We start from the raw sequence: 20,300 nt of genomic DNA, 5'->3' as shown, positions 1-20,300 counted from the left end.
TTAAAAGGGGATAACGTCTACCACTGCAGCTGTTGCCACTGACTCAGCGAGTCTTCTGCTGTTGTCACAGAAAACAGATTAGACAGGCTTGGAGCTGTCTAGCACGGCAAAATTTCTGGTTTTCGCCCAACAGTTGCAGTTCAGATTTGGTCCACAGCTTAGGCTGTAGCGCACGTATTGAAGCAAAGAGTAGCCCCTGGCTCTCGCGTTGGACCGTCAGCATCAGCTGGTTTTCAAGGTCATGGTGGCTTTCCTGACACAACGAAAATAGTCAAAAGCTAGCTCCTTTTTTTGTGGACTGAATACTTTATGAAAGAAAAAAAAGGTATTTTTTTCCACTACAAACGCCGTTTTTTTTTTCACGCTAATATGGACCTAGTTCATTTGTGTTGTGATCAGCAGGGCACTGAAACAAGCCTAGAAGGTCAGCAAGGTCTTGTTTACGCGAGAGCTTTAAAGGATGTCGTTACCGAGAAAAGCGGCCTCAGCGTTGTCGACCCATGTGACCACCCGCTAGAGAAACATCCTAGGCGGGCCACCTAGGTCGCGCGACCTTGTGGCATAATCAAAATCTGCTCGCCAGACTGTGAGCAAACTGACCACCGCGGTAGGTGACTGTTATATGAATGCTTGAGGTTTGCTCGTGAAAAGCAACTTCGGTCGCACAAGCCCCACATGTGGGTACGCCTGCCATCGCAGGGCAGCGGCACATCCCTTAACCGTTGCAGCATTGCGGATTGGTGTGAGGACATCCAGGTTGCCTATGAATGTAAGCTGACAATTACCAATTCCCTATATATGGTCATTAACTCATTAATGCTATTCCGTCATATCCTAAAGACGGAGCTTAAGTGTCGCGTCTAATTTTTCAACAATTCTCGTTTTCTGTCTGAATACTTGTGTGAATGTGAATGATTTGAACATTAGGCTAGGATACGCTGTATAAAGAACTTTGTGTCTGTACTAATTTAGTGCTACTAGATATGTTTTCTCACGTTGGTCTCGATCCCATTGTCCTTGGCATGCTACATTGCTACTTTCAGGCCGGCATGTGGGGTGTTTTGAGTATTGCTGCCGCTCCGAAAATATCAATGTTCCTTCTAGTGTCATCAAAGGTTATTGCCAGAGCTCCTTCAAGTTTGATTTATATTATTATTATAGCAAACATTGCATTTTATAACATCTGAAACATTCAGCTGTATGTTGAGCTTTGCATGCTTTCTCATGTCACTGACAGTTCCTCTGATGCAGCGAAACCTAAATGTGACGGCGTGAGTTCCGTGCTTTTTCTTCAAATGGAATGTTTCCCAGAGTATTTTAAAGTATTAATTTGTCTTGTTCAGTCAAAGTGTACCACAATTAGTACCCGACCCTGTATAAATTGCATTCCAACGCAACAGGTGTTTGAATATTAGCATTTTAGCATTTTCTTCTCTTCTGTCATAAAGTGGATGAGGCAAGCGCAGTATATCCCATAGAAAGCTTGAAGAATGCTGAAATTCTTCATATGCAATTTCAACGAAACTGCATCAAGAAGAAAAGAAATAGAATTCCAATCACATGATGCCTAATTCCGAATACGCTTGTGGGGTATGGAACCCTCAATTTGCTTATTTATTCATGTTTGAACGGGTCTAAAACAACGCTGCCAGATTGGGGTCTGCGGATTATAACTTTTACAGCGCAGCTGTTACGCGCCCGTCCCTTCTTTTTCGAAACTTTGGAGGTGGCGTTACCGGTAAGCGGATTAGGGGAAAAGGTGAAATGAGGACGACGTGGAGTGACTTGAAGCGCTTCAAAGAAGAAGCGAAAGAAGGAGGAGTGAAAGCAGGCGAAACACACATCCATGAGGAGCAACGAGTGCGACGGAGCACACTTATCTGATTGTTTGAACTACATGCGCTGAAGTTGACCGCATTGACGAAAGAATAAGAGGAGGTCAGAATAGGTGAAAAGAGGTTCGTGGGGCGCAACCAACGCATGCATGATTTAAAACATCGAATTGCTGCGCTGATCAAGCGCAGTAATGAAACAGCGCAATCGTTGGGAAATATTTAGAACAGTCATGGTTGGGACCTCTTTCTAACAGCATTCAGCTTTTTAGACTTGAAATACTGTATTGCATCCATACTCGAACGGTTATCATAATTTATAACCGGTATTTCTTCCGACCTGACTTCTTAGCCTGTCAACCTTGTTACAAGTGGGAAAAAGAATCAGGTATTTTTAAAAACATTTTTTTTTACTCAGTAATGTGATTCGAGCAGATTGCGAGCTAGCATTTTTTTAGTGCATAGATCGCTTCCGTGTGTCAATATCTATTGACTGATGCGTAGGGCAGCTGTCCTCTACTGTTTGAGTGCTTTATTTTTTATTACATTTTTTTTTTGGCTGTCACAAAACTCGGCGCATTTTTTAAACGAAGAAAGAAAAACAGCGCCACGCGGACGCATCTCTCCAGTGCGGGTCGTACAACGGGGCAGAAAGAAACCCCGGAGAGCTACTATTATAGCCTTGTGTATGTGGCAGCCCCTCCATCACCGCACGCCGGAGGGAATGAGTCAGCCATGACGTCGATTTTTCCAGAATGTTGGAGATGCTTCTACTCATAACCGGGACATGTCTTGCGTGCGCTAAGACATGTCCCCCTCCTCTTCGCTCGCAAGTCGGCGGCGGCGCCACGCCAGAAATTTTGATATGCTCCTAGAACGACTCCCGGCTTTTGACCAATGAGGACGCGCGGCCGGCGCGAGAAAAAAAAAAGGAGACTGCAAGGCCGATACTGTGTGTAGCACGCGCCTACTTTGGCGCGTAGAACAAACAGGCGCGGACCAAGCCTATATAACAAGGGCGTTGACCGCTGTCAGTTTAGCCCAAGCCGCCGTTTAAGCTTCATTGAAGCAGGTCGCTCGACTCCCGGGACAACACCACTCGCCCAAGCCACGGACTAACGAGACAGCGCGCGGCAGACTGCGGGACGGCATCACCGTGGACCTCTGGTCGCGGGACTGTCGCAGTGCCCGGTGAACAAATTGTGTTTTGTTTGCTTGCCTCTCTCTTGTGTTACTGCACTTTAGGTGAAATATTTCCTTTGTATTGTAGTCTGTCTTGAGTGTAACTTTGCACGAGTTCCATTATTTTGTTAATTACTTTGTATGTGTTTCTACTAGTGATTGTGAAAGCTTACCTGTCGTCTCATTGCTGTATAAACTTTATTAAAGCGAAAGCCTTTAATGCCTCATACTGTCGTTAGCAGCCATGTCGGCAGATTTTTCCGCGTTTCGGCGTCGCTACTAAAAAAAAAACTGTGTCGAGGCTGGTAATCGAACCGGGAGGGGAGAGTTTGAACAGGAGACGCTACCACTCCGCCACGAAGGCTCAGGGTTTAAGCGTGAATAAAGGCACACCTAGTGAATGTATGGGTTTCATAAAAAATAAAAGAAATAAAAAAAATAAGAAACAAAGATAAGCAGTAAAAAATGCGCCAGTGCGCCAGGAAACGCTTTTACCTTGTAACACTTTAGAGAGGCAAAGTGCCCCCTCAATTTTTTTGTTTGTGAACCTTTTGCTCCGACTTATTCTCTGGCTTACGAACGGCGAAAACTGGGCACCAAACGACCAAAAACCTATTGTCACTTGGTAGCTGGTCTCCGCTGAGCTTGCCATGCTGAGTCGAGGGCATCTCCTTTGAGTCCGGGACCGCTACCCCCACACGCTCTAAGGATGTCTGGGAACTTCCACGCAAAAGTGCGCGAAGTCGGGTGACATTGGTCTTGCCGAGGAACTTAATGCTACTGCTATTTCCGACTGTGAAGACAACTTTTGGCGCGAAAAGAATGAGTAATGAATGAATAAATTCCTCACTGCCGCCAACCATCTGTTTGCTCTTCACCGTTCCTCTTGAAACCTAGTACTCGTTGTAATTGACTTCCTTTCTAAACGTTAGAAGGGAGAAAAAGAAGCGTTGCCATGCATCAGCATGACACAACCTCACCAGTATGTCGATCTTCCCAAAGTAATCCGCTGTTTTCTTCACAATTGCTGCCACGTCTTCAGGACGGCGGATATCGCCAGCAACCACGAGAACCTGAAGACGAGAAAGGGCAGGACGTGAGGAGTCGTTACATGCAATGTTTTTTTGTTTTAAATTCGATGTTGCGAACCACCTAATCTGAGAAAGAATCTTTAGTCTTAAGGCTTTCAGGTACACCGCTTACATCGATAGATGTCCACCTCCAGACTGTTAGACGCATTTTGGATTACGTGTTCTCTCGTCGGACAACATACACGGCAACATTCCGGCGCTGTGTATTACATTCCGGCGCCGCGTTCTCGCGACAACATGCGCGTTGTTCTAGAGTCTCTAACGTTGACTATCTCAAGGAAAATGCTCGGAAATGGTAGCAAGGAAAGCATTAGATGCCTAAGATAAATGGTTCTGACTGCTTTGAATCACACAAAAGAAAATGGCGAGAGAGGAACAAAAGGTATTTTCTAGAGGGCTTAAAAAACATCTTGTTGGTAATTGTTCACCTTCGCTTAGAGGCGCTCAGACTCCTCCGTCTTCCTTGTGAATGTGTTTCGCGCCTTTAACTGAACATTTACAGATGGCGCTCGTCGGTTAGCACAGCACGCTGGAGTGTTCTCTGCAGCAAATCAGAGTTTCAACTCTTTCCTTAGCGCACCATTTCATAGCCTTACAATTCCCCGTGTGGAATTGCTGCCTTTCGATTCCACGCACTGGAAAACAATAAAACGCGCCATTGCCGTAATGTGCCTGGAATCTTCTCAAAAGTCGTGCAATCACAAAATGCAGGAAAGGTTTTACTGCCAGTCCCTTAAGCTAAAACAAGCGGTATTCCCCTCCTCTGCCTTAAGCCCTGTTATGGAAGCGTTACTAAAGAAGATGAAATTAGGACGAAAAGGAAAAAGAGATAAAGGTGAATCCTGAGAAAATCGAACCAGACCAGTGTATAATTCCGTACACCCATAAAATTGCCTATAACCTTAAGCATGTTGCCTTCAGGTATAAAGTTCCTGTCGTTTTTTCTGCCCCTAGGCAACTCGCATCATTGTGCCGAGTGATTAGCAGAGCTGAGCAGCTGGTAAGAAAAAGTGCGTCAAACAAAGCATGCCAACCCTTTTGCGGAATTTGCGGTCAGATTGTGTAGAGCATCCCACTGACGTGTGTAAAAATTCAATCGGGCAAAAAGGCTGTTGTATTAATGAACAATTAAAAGAGCACAAACTCTCACTGAAAAACGCTTCCACCTGCCACATCACTGCAAGGAATGCCGGAAAGAAGAAAACACACGTCAACCAAGACTTTATGAAACCAACATTGTGAGCAAGAGTTAAGACACAATCACCCGCCAATTGATAGAGGCGCACCAAATTAGAAAGAGTGGGAGTGCATGTGTTTGTATCACTTTCTTAATGCTGCATAAGAAAGAATAAGTTTTTATATAAGCTTTAGTTCCCGCTGAAGCAACTCTGTAACACCCCCCCCCCCCCTTTATTGCGGCCTTTTATATCTGGCGCATGATCATTCAACTGTTGTTTCCAACTTATCCCCGTGTCTGTTTATACAGCTGTTTATGAAGTAAGTAAAACGTTTCGGGGAGCGCATGTCCCGCTGTTCTCCTATTCTCTGTGCTGTCTTTGTTGCGCTTGAATTCCAGAACCCATTGAGCATCTTTAGCCCACAATTTATGATTTCGTGCACCGATTTCGGAACCTTCCCCGTTGGTCGCCAGCACGCTGCGCGTCTGTCTTGTGGTCACGGTGTCGAAGTTTTCTTTCAGGTGTAGTTTTATTTTTGTAGCGTTAAGTTCTATTTCTCTCCTTCCGGGCCTCGTCATTATGCGCTAAAACGCAAATCGTAACCCGGTGGTTGCCATAGCAACCAAGGTGGTTACATAATGAAATCAAATAACACAGTCGGCAGCGTGATGCCCGAGCGCTTGAATTCGAAACTGAACAATTCCAGTCTAATACGCCTATATACCTGTGTGGCAGGAGTGCAAGTTTGGCCACTCAGTCCCGAAACTCGCGTAAAATTTGTGGGACAACTGTTTGCCGCAGAATGTTCCAGATGGTTTCATACGATTGAGCGTTTTGAGCAGCATATACTTACTAGCCCAGTTACAGCCGAGCTCGCGGCAGGGATTTGAAACGGCGACCTATGTACCCCAATTTCACGTCTTTGCCGCTCTTCGTATGTACAGTCATGAAATTTATGAGCGTGAACACGGGAGCCCGTGGCAGATAGCCTCGAGCCCTACATGTGGCGACACGCGGGGGCTGTTTTTCGCAACGTGGTGGAAAGGGTTATGCCGCTTTTGCCTGCTTCCAGCAAACCGAAGGACACACCTCCCTTTCAGCTTTGTTTATGAAGGCGGCTGCCGCGTATCGCCACGGGTAAGGTTCGAGGCTATCGGGTAAGGTTCGAGGCTAGCAAAATAAGAACAGCTAAAAGATTTTACTTTACTAATACGCTGACTCGTTTCTTAAAAGATGCTCCCCAAAAGTTCTGGCGTCACCTGAACCCTAAATCACGAAAAGATAACGAAGCATCTCGAGAGGAAAACAGAAATATTGCAACCACGCTGAATAACTACTTTACTTCTATTTTCACTACAGACAACGGAATTAAGCCTCGTATTTGTTTTTGCTCAGGAAATAATTTAGAACCCCTTACTGTAACAGAAGCAGGAGTCTTAAACCCCTTATTAAACTTGGACACAAAGAAAGGATCAGGACCTGATGGAATCTCTAATATTTTCTTGCGTAGATATGCCGAATGGGTAGCAAAGTGTTTAGTAATACTTTTTAACAAGTCATTGTCATCGCACACTATTCCTAAAGAATGGAAAATAGCTGAAGTGACACCTATACACAAAACAGGAAGCATATCAGATCCCTCAAATTTCGGACCAATTTTACTAACAAGCACTGTATGCAAGTTACTAGAGCACATTATCTTAAAGCACATAACAACCTACTTAGAGGAAAATCAAATTTCAACACTTTTTCAGCACGGCTTTCGGAAAGGAGTTTCTACAGTCACACAACTAATCGAACTTACACATGACATATCCTTCGCTATTGATCAACAGAAACAAATTGATCTCATTTTCTTAGACTTTTCGAAAGCTTTCGACCGCGTATCACATTCCAAACTTAATATGAAACTTAATGCAGCCCTTGGAGCTGGCCCTATAGAAGATTGGATCGTTGATTATTTGACTGACCGTACTCAATTCGTCGAAATTAACAATGCTAAGTCCGAAAAAGCTAATGTTACATCCGGCGTGCCACAAGGAAGTGTTCTTGGCCCAGTATAATTTTTAATTTTTATAAACGACTTACCTACTAGTATTTCTCACAATATTAAACTCTTTGCCGATGACTATGTACTTTACCAGGAAATTAACTGCGTCGATAACGATATAGCTTTAAATAACGCTTTAACAGCAGTGACAAAGTGGTGTGAAGAATGGCAGATGACTATTAATGTTAAAAAATCAGTTTCTTTATCCGTAACCAGAAAGATACACCGATCAAATTTCCAGTACACATTAAACAACATTCCTCTTGATTCGGTGTCCGAATATAAATATTTAGGCATAACACTGACCTCTGACCTCAGATGGGATTCTCATGTTAACAACGTCACATCTACCGCCTTAAAACAGTTATTTTTAATTAACAGACGCCACAAACTAGCACCATCAGAAACAAAGCTCTTTGCGTATAACACATATGTCAGACCAATTTTAGAGTATGCTAATTTTGTTTGGTTTCCTTTCACTAACAAGCTTACGAAACAAATAGAAGCAGTGCAGAGGAAGGCGGTCAGATGTATATTTAATAAACACAAGTTGACAGACTCACCAACAGAACTACTCAAACACGCAGGACTACTAACCCTTAAAAACAGAGCAAAACTAGCGCTCCTTAAAACCAGGTATCAATTCGTACACAATCAATTAAAAGTCGACACTTCAAGATACATATCAAAATCACAAACGCGACAAACCCGTAATAAACACATACACGCTCTAAACGAGTTTTCATTCCGTACTGACACTTTCAAATATTCATACTTCCCTCGTGCTATACGCGAATGGAACACCTTGCACACATCCATTGTTTGTAATCCATCATTAAATTCCTTTAGCACACGTGTGGAAAATCAACTACTTATATCTTAGTATTTATTGAGCTCATATATGTCATTACGAAGTTATTCCTTCCGTTTGTGTTTTCCCTTGTGGTATTATTGTCCGCCAAAATCATGTCACATGCTCCTCATTCTGGTTTATTTGTTATACGTATCTTCTAATGTATAATCTCGTGTTAAATTTTTTATGTACTTTGATTAATTACCATTGCTATTTTTTTGTGTGCCTCTGTACTTTTGAAAGCCCTCCCTGTTACAATCCCTGATGGGATTGACAGTATCGAATAAATAAAAAATAAATAAAATAAATATTTGTTTGTTTTCATACCTTGATGGCTTTCTTAGATATAGGAAAAAAGCACCACGCGTGACGTAAGTGGCAAGACTTATTGAATCGGTTATTTCTGAACAAATTCTGTTTCGCAAATGTTTCGCCCTAAAATTGAATTACCGAGATCGCCTAATTATTATTCGGTTCCCTGCCTGCTGCGCGGCTTCTTTAGGGTGAACTGCTTAGGAAATTGGTCTTGGACTCCACCTTGAGTAGAAGAAGAAACCTTGTTCTACATGTCGCTCTTTGGCTACAGATGCCCTTCCGTCATTAATATTCATCGTCATTATTTCTCTTCGATAGTGAAGCAACTAGGAGGAATTTAAAACAATGCTGTGAGTTGCGCGAAGCCGTTATTTATTATTAAGTGCCAATAATTTTTAATCCCGCAGTCAAGTTACCTGATGCAGCCTGTAGAATAATAGTCAACCAGTATCGTCTTTCGAAGCCTGCGTTTATTAGACCGCCATTTGAGTTCATGACAGGCGCTCGATGAGTCCACTGCTTTTAGAATGGCCTGAACTGTTATTCTGAGTGGTACAAAGTAGCGAGCACATATCGAAAACATGAAAAAAGTGGCGGCGATGCAGCAGTTAGCTGCTGAAGAGTGACAGCGTTGCGTAAAATGATATTGTGTGCAGAATAATTTGCAAATCGAACTTTCGCTACCGTCTGTTCCTCAAAGGGGATCGCTGGTAGGAAATTAAGTCAGTAAAGAACCGTTAAGAGCGAATCGGACGCCACGGCTTGATGACAGGTACAGAGATATTTCTAATAAGGGAGTAATTACTCATTGGAATCCACCCAAGCGCAGCCATACGGCTACAAAGGGTTCGAACCCCGGACCAGGACGAATTTTTCTTTAACTACGAAGTTTCTGAGAAAGCTGTATAGCTTTCCTTTGTAGCCGTATGGCTGCGCTTGGGTGGATGCCAATGAGTAATTACTCCCTTATTACAAATTTACTCCACCTTGGGGGCTTCCCCTAAAACATTTGAGAAACACTGTTCCCACTTCGAGTTATTGATCAATTCGCTCTCGCCCTACCATAAGCTTGCCGTCCCGGTTGGCTCAGTTGGTAGAGCGACTGCTCCGGTGTAGCGGTGGTTCCGGGTTCGAACCCCGGACCAGGACGAATTTTTCTTTAACTATGAAGTTTCTGAGAAAGCTGTATAGCTTTCCTTTGTAGCCGTATGGCTGCGCTTGGGTGGATGCCAATGAGTAATTACTCCCTTATTACAAATTTACTCCACCTTGGGGGCTTCCCCTAAAACATTTGAGAAACACTGTTCCCACTTCAAGTTATTCATCAATTCGCTCTCGCCCTACCATATGCTTGCCGTCCCGGTTAGCTCAGTTGGTAGAGCGACTGCTCCGGTGTAGCGGTGGTTCCGGGTTCGAACCCCGGACCAGGACGAATGTTTCTTTAACTACGAAGTTTCTGAGAAAGCTGTATAACTTTCCTTTGTAGCCGTATGGCTGCGCTTGGGTGGATGCCAATGAGTAATTACTCCCTTATTACAAATTTACTCCACCTTGTGGGCTTCGCCTAAAACATTTGAGAAAGAGATATTTCAAATTTCAAGCATCTCTCGCCCTTCTCAGTCGCGTGACGAATGAGAAATAGTTGGAGAGATTGGATTACAACGTTGCTTCCTATGAGGATAGAATACGTGGACAAAAGTTAACATTAAAAGTCAAGAATTCACAAGGCCTATTTTTCGATCGTAAGCCAGCCCATCACCGCTATAGTTGGTGCCACTCAATGCTTACGCGCAGCTATTATTCACAAAGCTGTGCCGCCATCGGCGACAAGTACAACACGTGCATTGGCAAACATGACAAGCCTCATGACTGGGAGAAAAAAGAGACGCGGAGTTTAGACATCTAGGCTTTTTAGTGTATGCGATGGTAACGTTGCCGGCGCTGAGGCTCCGAAGGATGCGGTTTCTAACATCTGTGTAGCATTTTGTGTCCATATACCTTCGATGAAGCAATGTATTCACTCATTCCCTGGCGTGGTAGCTGGGACATGCATTATCAGATATTATTTCCGTACTCATACCTTCTCACTCGGAGCACCCCTCGCTCTGCATTTTTTGGCCACGCCATCAAGAGCTTCCTTGTTCCGTGCAGTGAGTGCCAGCCAGCAGCCAAGGGAGGCGAAATGCAGAGCTGTGCCTTCTCCGATACCGGAGGATGCTCCTGCGTGAAAACAATGAGAGGGTAAGAACGAATAACGCGATTCATGAGTTTCGGATCATACAGTAAATTAGTGTTCAGTGTCATTGGCTGTGAAAGGGCGCCTACAAAGCTCTACTTAGAATACACACGCCGAAAAGTGCAAATTGAGCCGCTCTGTTCAACAGGAGATAAGAATAACGTTTACATACAAAAGCTGATAGGGAACACAAATGACCCAGAATTTAATTTTCCGTGACTTGCAAATTATTTTTTTAATTTTAACGGTCAATAGCCCAATGCAGCTGACTGCCTCACAATAGATACTCCTTCCAGGGTCAGCCTATTTTGTTTGCCTTGTTCTCATTTCCCTGTACCACGCTGACTAATCCTCTTATCTGAGTTTTACAGGTTCACCCAGCGCCTCCCCCCCGTCGCAGCCCCTTCAAAGCCTTTGTTCATTACACACCCCCCGGATATAAGTTTTTCCACTATTGCAGCTTAACGAATCAAGATTCACCTCCCTGCCCTTCCTGACACGCATCCCCTCTCACACCACTTTCCTTCCCCACACCCGGGGCCTTCCTCCTCGGAGCGAAGGCCCTATTTAATCCCTGCCAATGATGAACGCTTTGCCCAGACGAAGACAAGTCCCCTTGTCGAAACGTTGGCTCAAGCAACCTGAGGTCTTCCCCTCCCTTGTTCATTTTGTGATCGCAAAGGACCATCTACCCCACCCTCTCTCTACAATAGATACTCAGGGTAAATATCGCAGATCTCAGTGGTGCTTGCTGGCACCAGGGACGGTTAAACATAGCTTACGTTGGTAAATTGGTTTTTGAGGAAAGGAAATGGCGCAGTAACTATCTCACATACCTCGGCGGACACCTGAACCTCGCCGAAAAGGAAGGGAGGAAAGTGAGAGTGAAAGAAACGTGCACTGAGATCGCACACCACACGGGCGCCTTCTGCGCTTCGCTTGCATGCGCTTTACGCTGATGACATCACCCTGTGGGCCACGCAGGGTTCCCTTGCAGACATTGAGGCTAACCTGCAGGAGGCGGCCACCATAGTGGACCGTTATGCTCGCCTCTGCGGCCTCCAATGCTCCACCCAAAAGTCTGAATTTGTGCACATACGCCCCGCACCAAAGGGCACAGCCAAAATTTCATTGTCTCACGAGGCAGGTCCAATCCCTGAAAATATCGAAGCGTGGGTACTGGGGCTCTTTATACATCAAGACAGATGGTCAGAAACAATATTGGCCAAACTCCGTCAGGTGGGGGACCAGGTGGGCCGCTTGGTCCGCCGGATTTCTAAGAAGCGCGGGGGGTTACGATGTAAGGACGCCTTGCGGCTGGCGCTTGCATTTGTAACCAGTCGAATTCTATATTCGACTCCATACCTCCACCTGCGGAAGCAAGACGAGGATTCACTCGAAGTCATCCTCCGCAAAATTATTAAGCGGGCTCTAGGCCTCCCCGTGACCACCTCCAAAAAGCGCCTCCTGGGGCTAGGCATAGTGAACACATTTCGGGAGCTCCGAGAAGCCCACTTGACTAACCAATACACACGTCTCTCGAAGACATCGTCGGGTCGCTGCCTCCTTGCCCGACTACACATCCAACACACCACTCTCATGGAAGAGCGCGTACGTATTTCATCCCAGTGGAGATGCGCCCTCCACGTGCGCCCTCTTCCCGCGAACATGAACCGTGAGGACCATAATCGCCGGCGCCTGGCGCGGGCGGAAGCCCTGGCCCGCCACTATGGATCGAAACCCGACGTATTCTACGTGGATGCCTCAGGCCCCCGCCATGGGGGATGGTACACAGCCGCAGTCGTCCACCAATCCAAAACAGTGAATGGCCTTACTTTCCGAGCCCGTGACATAACACACGGAGGAGGTCGCCATTGCGTTGGCTGCATCTGATTCCAATTCAAAAACAATTATTTCCGACTCGCGAGGGGCATGTCGGAACGTCGAGCAGGGCTGGGTACCGTATCTAGCCTACCGCATTACCCAAAACAGCGTCTACACCGGTGACCCCGCGCACCGGCGTATCGTTTGGGCTCCCGCTCACATGGGCCTTGAGGGAAATGAGGCAGCTGACGACGCCGCCCGCGCGCTCTCTCACCGGATATTCCCCTCCGACCCTGACGATCAGGAACTCGAATTTATTCCAGCTTACACCTTCAAAGACATCGTTTTACTCTATCAATCTGGCCATGGTCTTTATCCCCGCCCGTGTAAAGGTCTCTCAAAGGCGGAGGAGCGGCTTCTGCTCCGCCTGTATACTAATACGTTGCTGTGCCCGGCGGCTCAGAAACACTTCGACCCTTCTTTCTCGGGCAGCTGTCCACACTGTGCGGAGAAGTCTTCGGACATCTACCTCATGGTGTGGGCCTGCCCCTCCAACCCTGCTATCCCCCCTCACCCCAACCCAACCCGGGAGGACTGGGAGGCGACCCTGCTCGGCTGCTCTGACCTGCAGGCCCAACGGGCCTTGGTCGCGCGAGCCCGGGCGGCGGCCGATGCCACTGGGGTCCCGAACTAGGGACCTCCACCTTGTATTTGTAAGGGCTGGCCCCCTCTGGGTCAGCTCATCCATAACCTCCTGTATTATACCTGTACATAAATGTTTTCCACCACCACCACCATCTAAATGCGGCCGCCGCGGTGGGGTTCGAACCCGGGCACACCGGCTTGTTAGACGAGCGCCTTAACGACTGAGCCACTGCAGCGGGTATAAGTTAAATTAGTTTCTGGCTTTTTAGGAAAGGAAATGGTGCAGTAATTGTCTCACATCTCGGTGGATACATGAACCGCACTGTAAGGGAGGGAAGAATGCGAGAGTGAAAGAACGAAAGCAAGAAAGACAGAAAGAAGGGAAATAAGAAAGAAAGGAAGAAAGAAAGAAGGAAAGGAAGAAAGAAAAGAAGAAGGAAAGAAAGGAAAGGAAAAAGAATGACAAGAAAAGACCTTTGCCTTTGGCAAAGTGACATTCAGGACGGGCGCAAACTCAGTCGCGAGTTTGCGCCCGTCCTTGTCCCCTTCTTGTCCGTGTCTTTTTTAGCGCAATTCCCTTGTTTAAGTATGTACGACCGACTCGCCCAACAACGTGCTCTCTTAAATGTATCAGCGTTATAATCGGAGCGCTACAAAAGGATCTATTGATTCGGTAGGAAAGACAACGAGAAGTGTCCTTCTTGATAAGCGGACAAATTGACCTCGCTACTAATTGTAACTGTTATTCTCATATACATCTTCTAGGATGGACCAGATTTTTAATCACGGGCGTCTGAGGAAAGCCCACGAGTAAAGTATAGAGATGCGCCTTTCGAGCATCAAAGACAGCTTTCCCGCCATGGTTATACTAACTTTAAAGCACGTCAAAAACGTCAGAGTTATGTTTAGAAATTATCTAGTCACAAAATCACAAGACTTAAATCAATTTTTAGCCACCATTTCCAATCCCATATACTGATCGATGCGACAATCAGTCACCCTTAAATTCTGAGAAATGCAAATTAAAAAAAAATGTTGGAATCTGCGATAGCTTGATCAACGGAAGCTCCATTCCACCAACGTGCAAGGCAAGGCAGGAGAAAGGCACAACGCACTTCGTATCAAAACAGTGGCGGTGCCTTGAGAAGCTCTACGTCCGAGACGGAAAAATGCGCCGAGCACGGAGGCTCTTCGTCGCGGGATAGGCGCGACTGACAACGCAACGCCTAAGCGTCTTCATTTCGTGGTACTAGATTTGGGCGTACGCCTACAACCTTGAAAGCGCCGCTGATGTAGCACATTAATGGCAGCAATCCTACTTGTGTGCACGGAAATCTTGTCGTTGTTATTGCACGCCAAAGGGCGGGGTTGCTGTTTTGCCCAGCAGCATATGACATGCTTATCGGCGACATCAGACTCGGGCGCCGTACAGCTCACTTTTCCTAAAAATCCGCTCATATGATAACAGCTTGCTTAAATGCAGCTCAGAATGCTCGCCGACGCTTGGGAAGCGTGACGCACAACGTAGGTTTTTTTTCGTTTTCTTTTTTATTATCAGATCTCTGAAGCGTGCGGTCGGAGCGGCCCTGGCGCAGTGAGGCTCTGCAGAAATCTTTGTACCTGCCTTACCTAAGAATATTTTGCGCAGCTCTTTTGAAAAAGAAGAGGCACGTTAAACTTCTTATAGCGATATTGGTAGGGATTGCGTGTTTTAGTGAAGGCTCGACGGCAGCCAGAGCGCAAAAGTTTCCACACCAACCTCATTGGAACCGTCCGCCTCGTTGCGTTTTACGCCTTGGTTTGCGCTCGGCCCAGTCCATGGTTCGCGTATTGCAGATACTCGAGTTTGAGGAGAGGATTAAAAAAAAAAGAAATAGGTTGGACTATACGCGACTAAGTACGGTATTAAAATAAGGCATCCGGCAGCATTTGGTCTGGTTTCCGTCAACCTGGGGTTCTTTAAAATACACTGATATATTTCAATGCACGCTCCTCTAGCATATCCTCTCCATCTAAATGCGATCACAGCGGCGGGATCTAATGAGCGTTATTCCGGACAGCAGCCGAGCATCAGAAACCCTGAGCCAACGCTGCGGCCTGGTTTGCTTTTGAATATTTCTAGCCGGCCGTTAGTGATAAGTACTATTACAGTTATAAGGATTACAGCGAACGCGATTGCCATCAACGTTGTGGCTCACCATATTCTGGCCTTCTCACTCGGAGTTCGATAACCTCGCTGTTACAGTCCGCGCACAGCGACGCACACCAGCACCTGTGTCTACGTTGGGCGCGTGCCGCGTACTGCCGCCAGTTGCTGCGTATACACAGGAAAAGCGCGGTTATTGAACTGTGAGTCAGACGGCCAGAATCTTTTGAATCACAGAGCCAAGGCTTATTACGTATTTGATATTAGGAATACTTATATAGCTGTTACTAATGGCGAGCTAAAGTCTCTAATTGCAGAGCAGACATTGAACTGCAACAGGTAAAAAACTGAGTAGAAATAAGTTAACCATCTCACAAGCTTGCATATTTCACTTGAAGGAGATAAACACCGCAGCGGACACAGGACAGAGAAAGAAGACGACACAGGGCGGTACTTGCAAATAAAATTTTATTTGAAACTTCATGGCTTTTTAAAGACAGAGGCACGTGTGATCTTACAATCAGGTAAAAAAGAATGAATGAAAAGCAACAGATAACAAGACCTAACTGTCAACAATGCACATGGAAGTTATGCAATGCTCATCCTGCGAGTCACAATCTACAGTAATCAGAAGTATTAAAACGTTATGCGGTGCTCATCATGAGAGTCACAATCTACAGATATCAGAAGTGTAAAAACCGTCAACCGCATGTAGAAGCATGAAAACCACAAGACAAAAGAAGGAAAAGAACGCCAAAAGGAATCCACCCAACCTGTTACCTTTCAAGGAAACTCAGTTCTTTTTGGAGGATGGAAACCGAAGGCGAACTAACGCATTCATCCGGTTGCGAGCGCAAGATGGCAATGGCCTCTAATCTCTCTCTCAAGCTGCCTCTTCCTTCTTCCAACAATCTGGGTCTGGCTGAACTGAGGGCAACAACCCTGACACCTGCGGCAATGAACAGGCAGATTCGAACCCTCCGCCTCCCCCAAGGAACGCGCATGTTCTCTCAAACGATCATTTAAGCACATACCGGTTTGTCCAATATAAAAACGCCCACAACTGAGGGGGATCTAGATTACCCCTGTTGCACATGCGACACGCTTATTTTCTTCCAAGTGTTTCTTGCCGCAAGTTCCTCGAATCTAGTCCCCTTTTCCCACTAGATTGCATAATCTAAAGAGCTTACACGGTGCCGAAAATACAATGTCGATGCCATATTTGCCTGAAATCTTTTTTAGATTATGTGAAACCCTGTGCAGGTAGGGAATGACTTCCACTTTTTTCTGGCCGGCTGGTTCTTGGGAAGCAACTTCTTTTTTCTTTTTACGGAGCTTATTGGCCACTGTTTCAGCAACTGCGGTTAACAAAAACCTCGGGTACCCTGCCTTTTCCAGCCGCTCTACTTGAAGGAAAAAACTGGACTTCAACATATGCATAACTTCCATGTGCATTGTTGTCAGTTAGGTCTTGTTATCTGTTGCTTTTCATTCATTCTTTTTTACCTGATTGTAAGATCACACGTGCCTCTGTCTTTAAAAAGCCATGAACTTTCAAATAAAATTTTAGTTGCAAGTACCGCCCAGTGTCATCTTCTTTCTCTGTCCCGTGTCCGCTGCGGTGTTTAGCTCGTTCATGTCTCACCAACTGGCCTACACATCTACCCTCCTCATAATTCACTTGTTTTCTGGCGTCCACCAGCAGTAGAATTAGTATACCGTGAGAGCATTTCTGTATGCGATAGCAGTGAACTTTTTTTTTTAAAATTAGCGGCAGGGTTCCTTTGGAACACACGTTTTGTGTGCATGCAGAGATATTGGAGCTCAGAATGATTACAGCCATATTTCTAAGGCTTACTAGGAAGGATAGGTTCAGTACACACCGGTTTGAGAGGACGTGCTGACTAACGGAAAAATGACAATTAATGCATGATATTTTGGCATCGTATATGCGATAGCTACATGCATTGCCTCCGCTATAAACTGCTTACATGAAGTACGGCCTTGCCGAGCAATGTTTACGTGTATCCGTGGATTTCACGATGTACTTAACTCTTTTAGGGAGACAAAATCGCATCTGCTGAACACCGTAGATCGCATTCAAAGCGGTGACTGCTATACAGTGGGAAGATACGGTACTCGGGTGAATTAAAGTGCTCATCCGCATATGTCCTCTGGTCGGCGTAGGTTGATGTCCCCCGCAGCGAAGGCAACACGCACACGATGTTTACAAAGAGCGTTCCTTACCTGTGATGAGAGCCACTTTTTCCTTGAGGTCCGGCATAGCGACCGTCCGCGGGGGTGTTTCAGAAGGAAATGCGCGAACGCAAACGAAGCGCGCCTATTTTCCGGCGCTGAACGGTCTATGACGCGTAGGCCGGGGGCGGGCAGCTGTCACGTCGACTCTAGGAAGTTTTCGCTTGCTCGTATTTACCCTACACGGAGCCGCCGCGGTGGCTCAGTAATTATGGTACCGGGCTGCCGACTAAAAAGACGCGGGTTTGATCCCGGCCGTGGCGGTCGAATTTCGACGGGGGCGAAATCCTAGAGGCCCCTGTACTGTGTGACGTCAGTGCATGTTAAAGAATCCCAGGTGGCGTAAGTTTCCGCAGCCTTTCACTACGGCGTCCTTCATAGCCTGAGTCGCTTTGACTCGTTAAGCCACCGTGAACCCTCATCCCACATGATATCTTTACATGATCCTACTTTCGATGTTTTAAATTTTGTACTGTCTTCAGCAGATATCTCTACTAGGGCCAAAAGCGTAGATTAAAGCAGGAAAGAAACGCTGCTTCATTTGATGTTTTTTTTCTTTTTAGTGTAGTCTAGAAAGTGAGCGCCGCTTCAATTTTTAGCTGCGTTTTGAGGATGAAAAAAAAACTGCGCAGTGCATTTTGCTGTCTTCTTGGCTTGTTGGTCGACGTAACAAGACCGGCGGCGGAAAATGACAACAAAGAGGCTCGGACGTGTTGTCTTTTTCTGTATTTCCCTCTGTTCGCCTTGAGATACGCTCTTCTTTCTTCAAAACAATCTGCAATGAGCCACTCGAAATACTTGACGATATGCTCAGGTATTAGCAACCCGCCTATGACGCGGTCACTGCGCGAGAGGCGCTGAAGTATTCACAGTGCAAAGGCTCTACGTGAATAATGTTAGGTTAGGTTGGCCGCTTTCAAAATTTCTGATCATTTGCCAAAAATATTATGCATTATTCGCAGCTTCAGTTATGGGAAATTTTATTTGCACCTCTTGCTTGAACGGTATATTAGCGCAGCAAACCAGATCGCAGTAGCTTCACACCACGCCCTGTTACGCACGCGAAACTCGTTAGAATCTCGCTAGCGTTAGTCCGTACGATATAGTGATACATCATATTGGAATAAATTGCCCGAAGATGCGGTGAAGTGTACGTCTGTGAAATTATTTGTTAATTATATCGAAAAATTTGACTTTTCTGCTTAATTCTCTCCTATTCTTTTTGTAATGGGATCAGAGAGCATCTCTGTATTTTTGATTTTTTGTTTTTACTCTGTTTGATCGCAATGATGCATTGTAAACACTCCTGCATGGGCCTGAAAAGGGCCTGCAGTATGTATAATAAAAAATGAATAAAAATGAATGCAACACATTATTCCCTAAGTCGAAGTGCGAGAATTGGGCGCAGTTGGGTATACATCGAGAAGAAATGCGCTAAACTTTTCGCGAACAAAAGACATGACGAAGACACAACAGAGAGCGCCAACTGACAACTGCTCTTTACTAAAGCAGGATTCCTTTTATATGGAGGGCACAGAAGTGCTTCCTGTGGGAGGCAAAAAAGATCAAAGGAGAAAGAAAACAGAATAAAAACTCACATGACAATCGACACAAGCACGTCTGCAGAACGGAACAACTTATCTCGATATCCTAAGCAATTCCACTTCATTTGATGACACCGACGACGACACGTTCCTGATTCCCACGTGACGACGCAGTATGCCTTTTCCTCGCTTCCCCCGCTCCCCACCCGGGAGGGGGTGGGGGGGATAGACATGTCTCAGGGGGTGAGGGGCAATATGGATCCCCACAAGTTTTACACAAATCTATACAGTAGCCAAAGTAATCAGGATGTTAAAAATGGAGGCAGTGGTGAGTAGCTATGGGAAATCCGTCCGGCAAATATAGAGGGAGTAATGAGAGCATTAGGAGCAATGCAGAAGGGCGAAAGGAGCTGGTTAGGCTCAGGTAACGACGGATGGGCTGGAGGATGGTGGGGAGATTGTGCTAGAAACAGCCAGCCACCCTGTCTGCTAATATGTTACGACTTCGAGCGAACCGTATGCTTGGGTAAAGCGCTAAAATCATCTTGATGCATTCGAAAAAGGACTTCAGTGACTTGCAGAATTACAGGCTAGGGAGTTTGGCGTCCGACGCCTACAAGGTAATTACAGATGTAAAGACTAATAGAGTTCAATGAGCCATATGATCAGGCAGGCTTTCGTAACGTATACTCGACAGTAGACAATTTTCACACTGTTAATCAGGTGGTAGAGCAATGCGTGGAATATAAAGAATCCCTGTATGGAACCCACACAGATTCCTAGAAAGCATTTGACTCAGTTGAAATATCAGCAGTCATGTAAGCAGTTAAGAATCAGGCATACATGAACCTGATGTAAAAACAACGGAAGATATCAATAATGTCTGCACAGACGCCGTAATCTTCCATGAAATCAGCCGCAAAATTTCAATAATTAAGAGTGTCAAGCAGGGAGACACGATTGATACGAGGATATTCATTGCCTCTTTGCAGGGGGTATTTAGAAGCCTGCATTAGGTGCAGCGGGAAATATGAGTTACTGAATAATACCTTACTGGTCTGCGATTTTCTGGTGACATTTCCTTGCTAAGTCTTTCAGCGGATGAATCCCGAAGCTAAATGAATTGCTTAGACAAGTGAAGCAGAATG

General features: G+C 45.6%; 1 protein-coding gene across 1 annotated transcript in view; it reads right to left on the bottom strand.

Moving 5' to 3' along the window:
• Positions 1 to 17,724, bottom strand: part of LOC149362356 (uncharacterized) — a 36,453-nt gene extending 18,729 nt beyond the window's left edge. The window contains exons 1-3 of the mRNA XM_089572996.1: positions 17,600 to 17,724; positions 10,582 to 10,721; positions 3,995 to 4,087 (exon numbers count right to left, since the gene is read on the bottom strand). Coding sequence (XP_089429122.1) covers positions 3,995 to 4,087; positions 10,582 to 10,721; positions 17,600 to 17,636 — 270 coding nt within the window. The 5' untranslated portion in view covers positions 17,637 to 17,724. The remainder of the gene's footprint in view (positions 1 to 3,994; positions 4,088 to 10,581; positions 10,722 to 17,599) is intronic.
• Between the last annotated feature and the right edge of the window lie 2,576 nt (positions 17,725 to 20,300).

Source organism: Amblyomma mixtum, chromosome 2, assembly GCF_055824585.1.
Source record: "Amblyomma mixtum isolate Tamu chromosome 2, ASM5582458v1, whole genome shotgun sequence".
Taxonomy (NCBI): domain Eukaryota; kingdom Metazoa; phylum Arthropoda; class Arachnida; order Ixodida; family Ixodidae; genus Amblyomma; species Amblyomma mixtum.
Note: the sequence above shows the minus strand (reverse complement) of the source record. Positions and strands in the feature narration are given on the sequence as shown.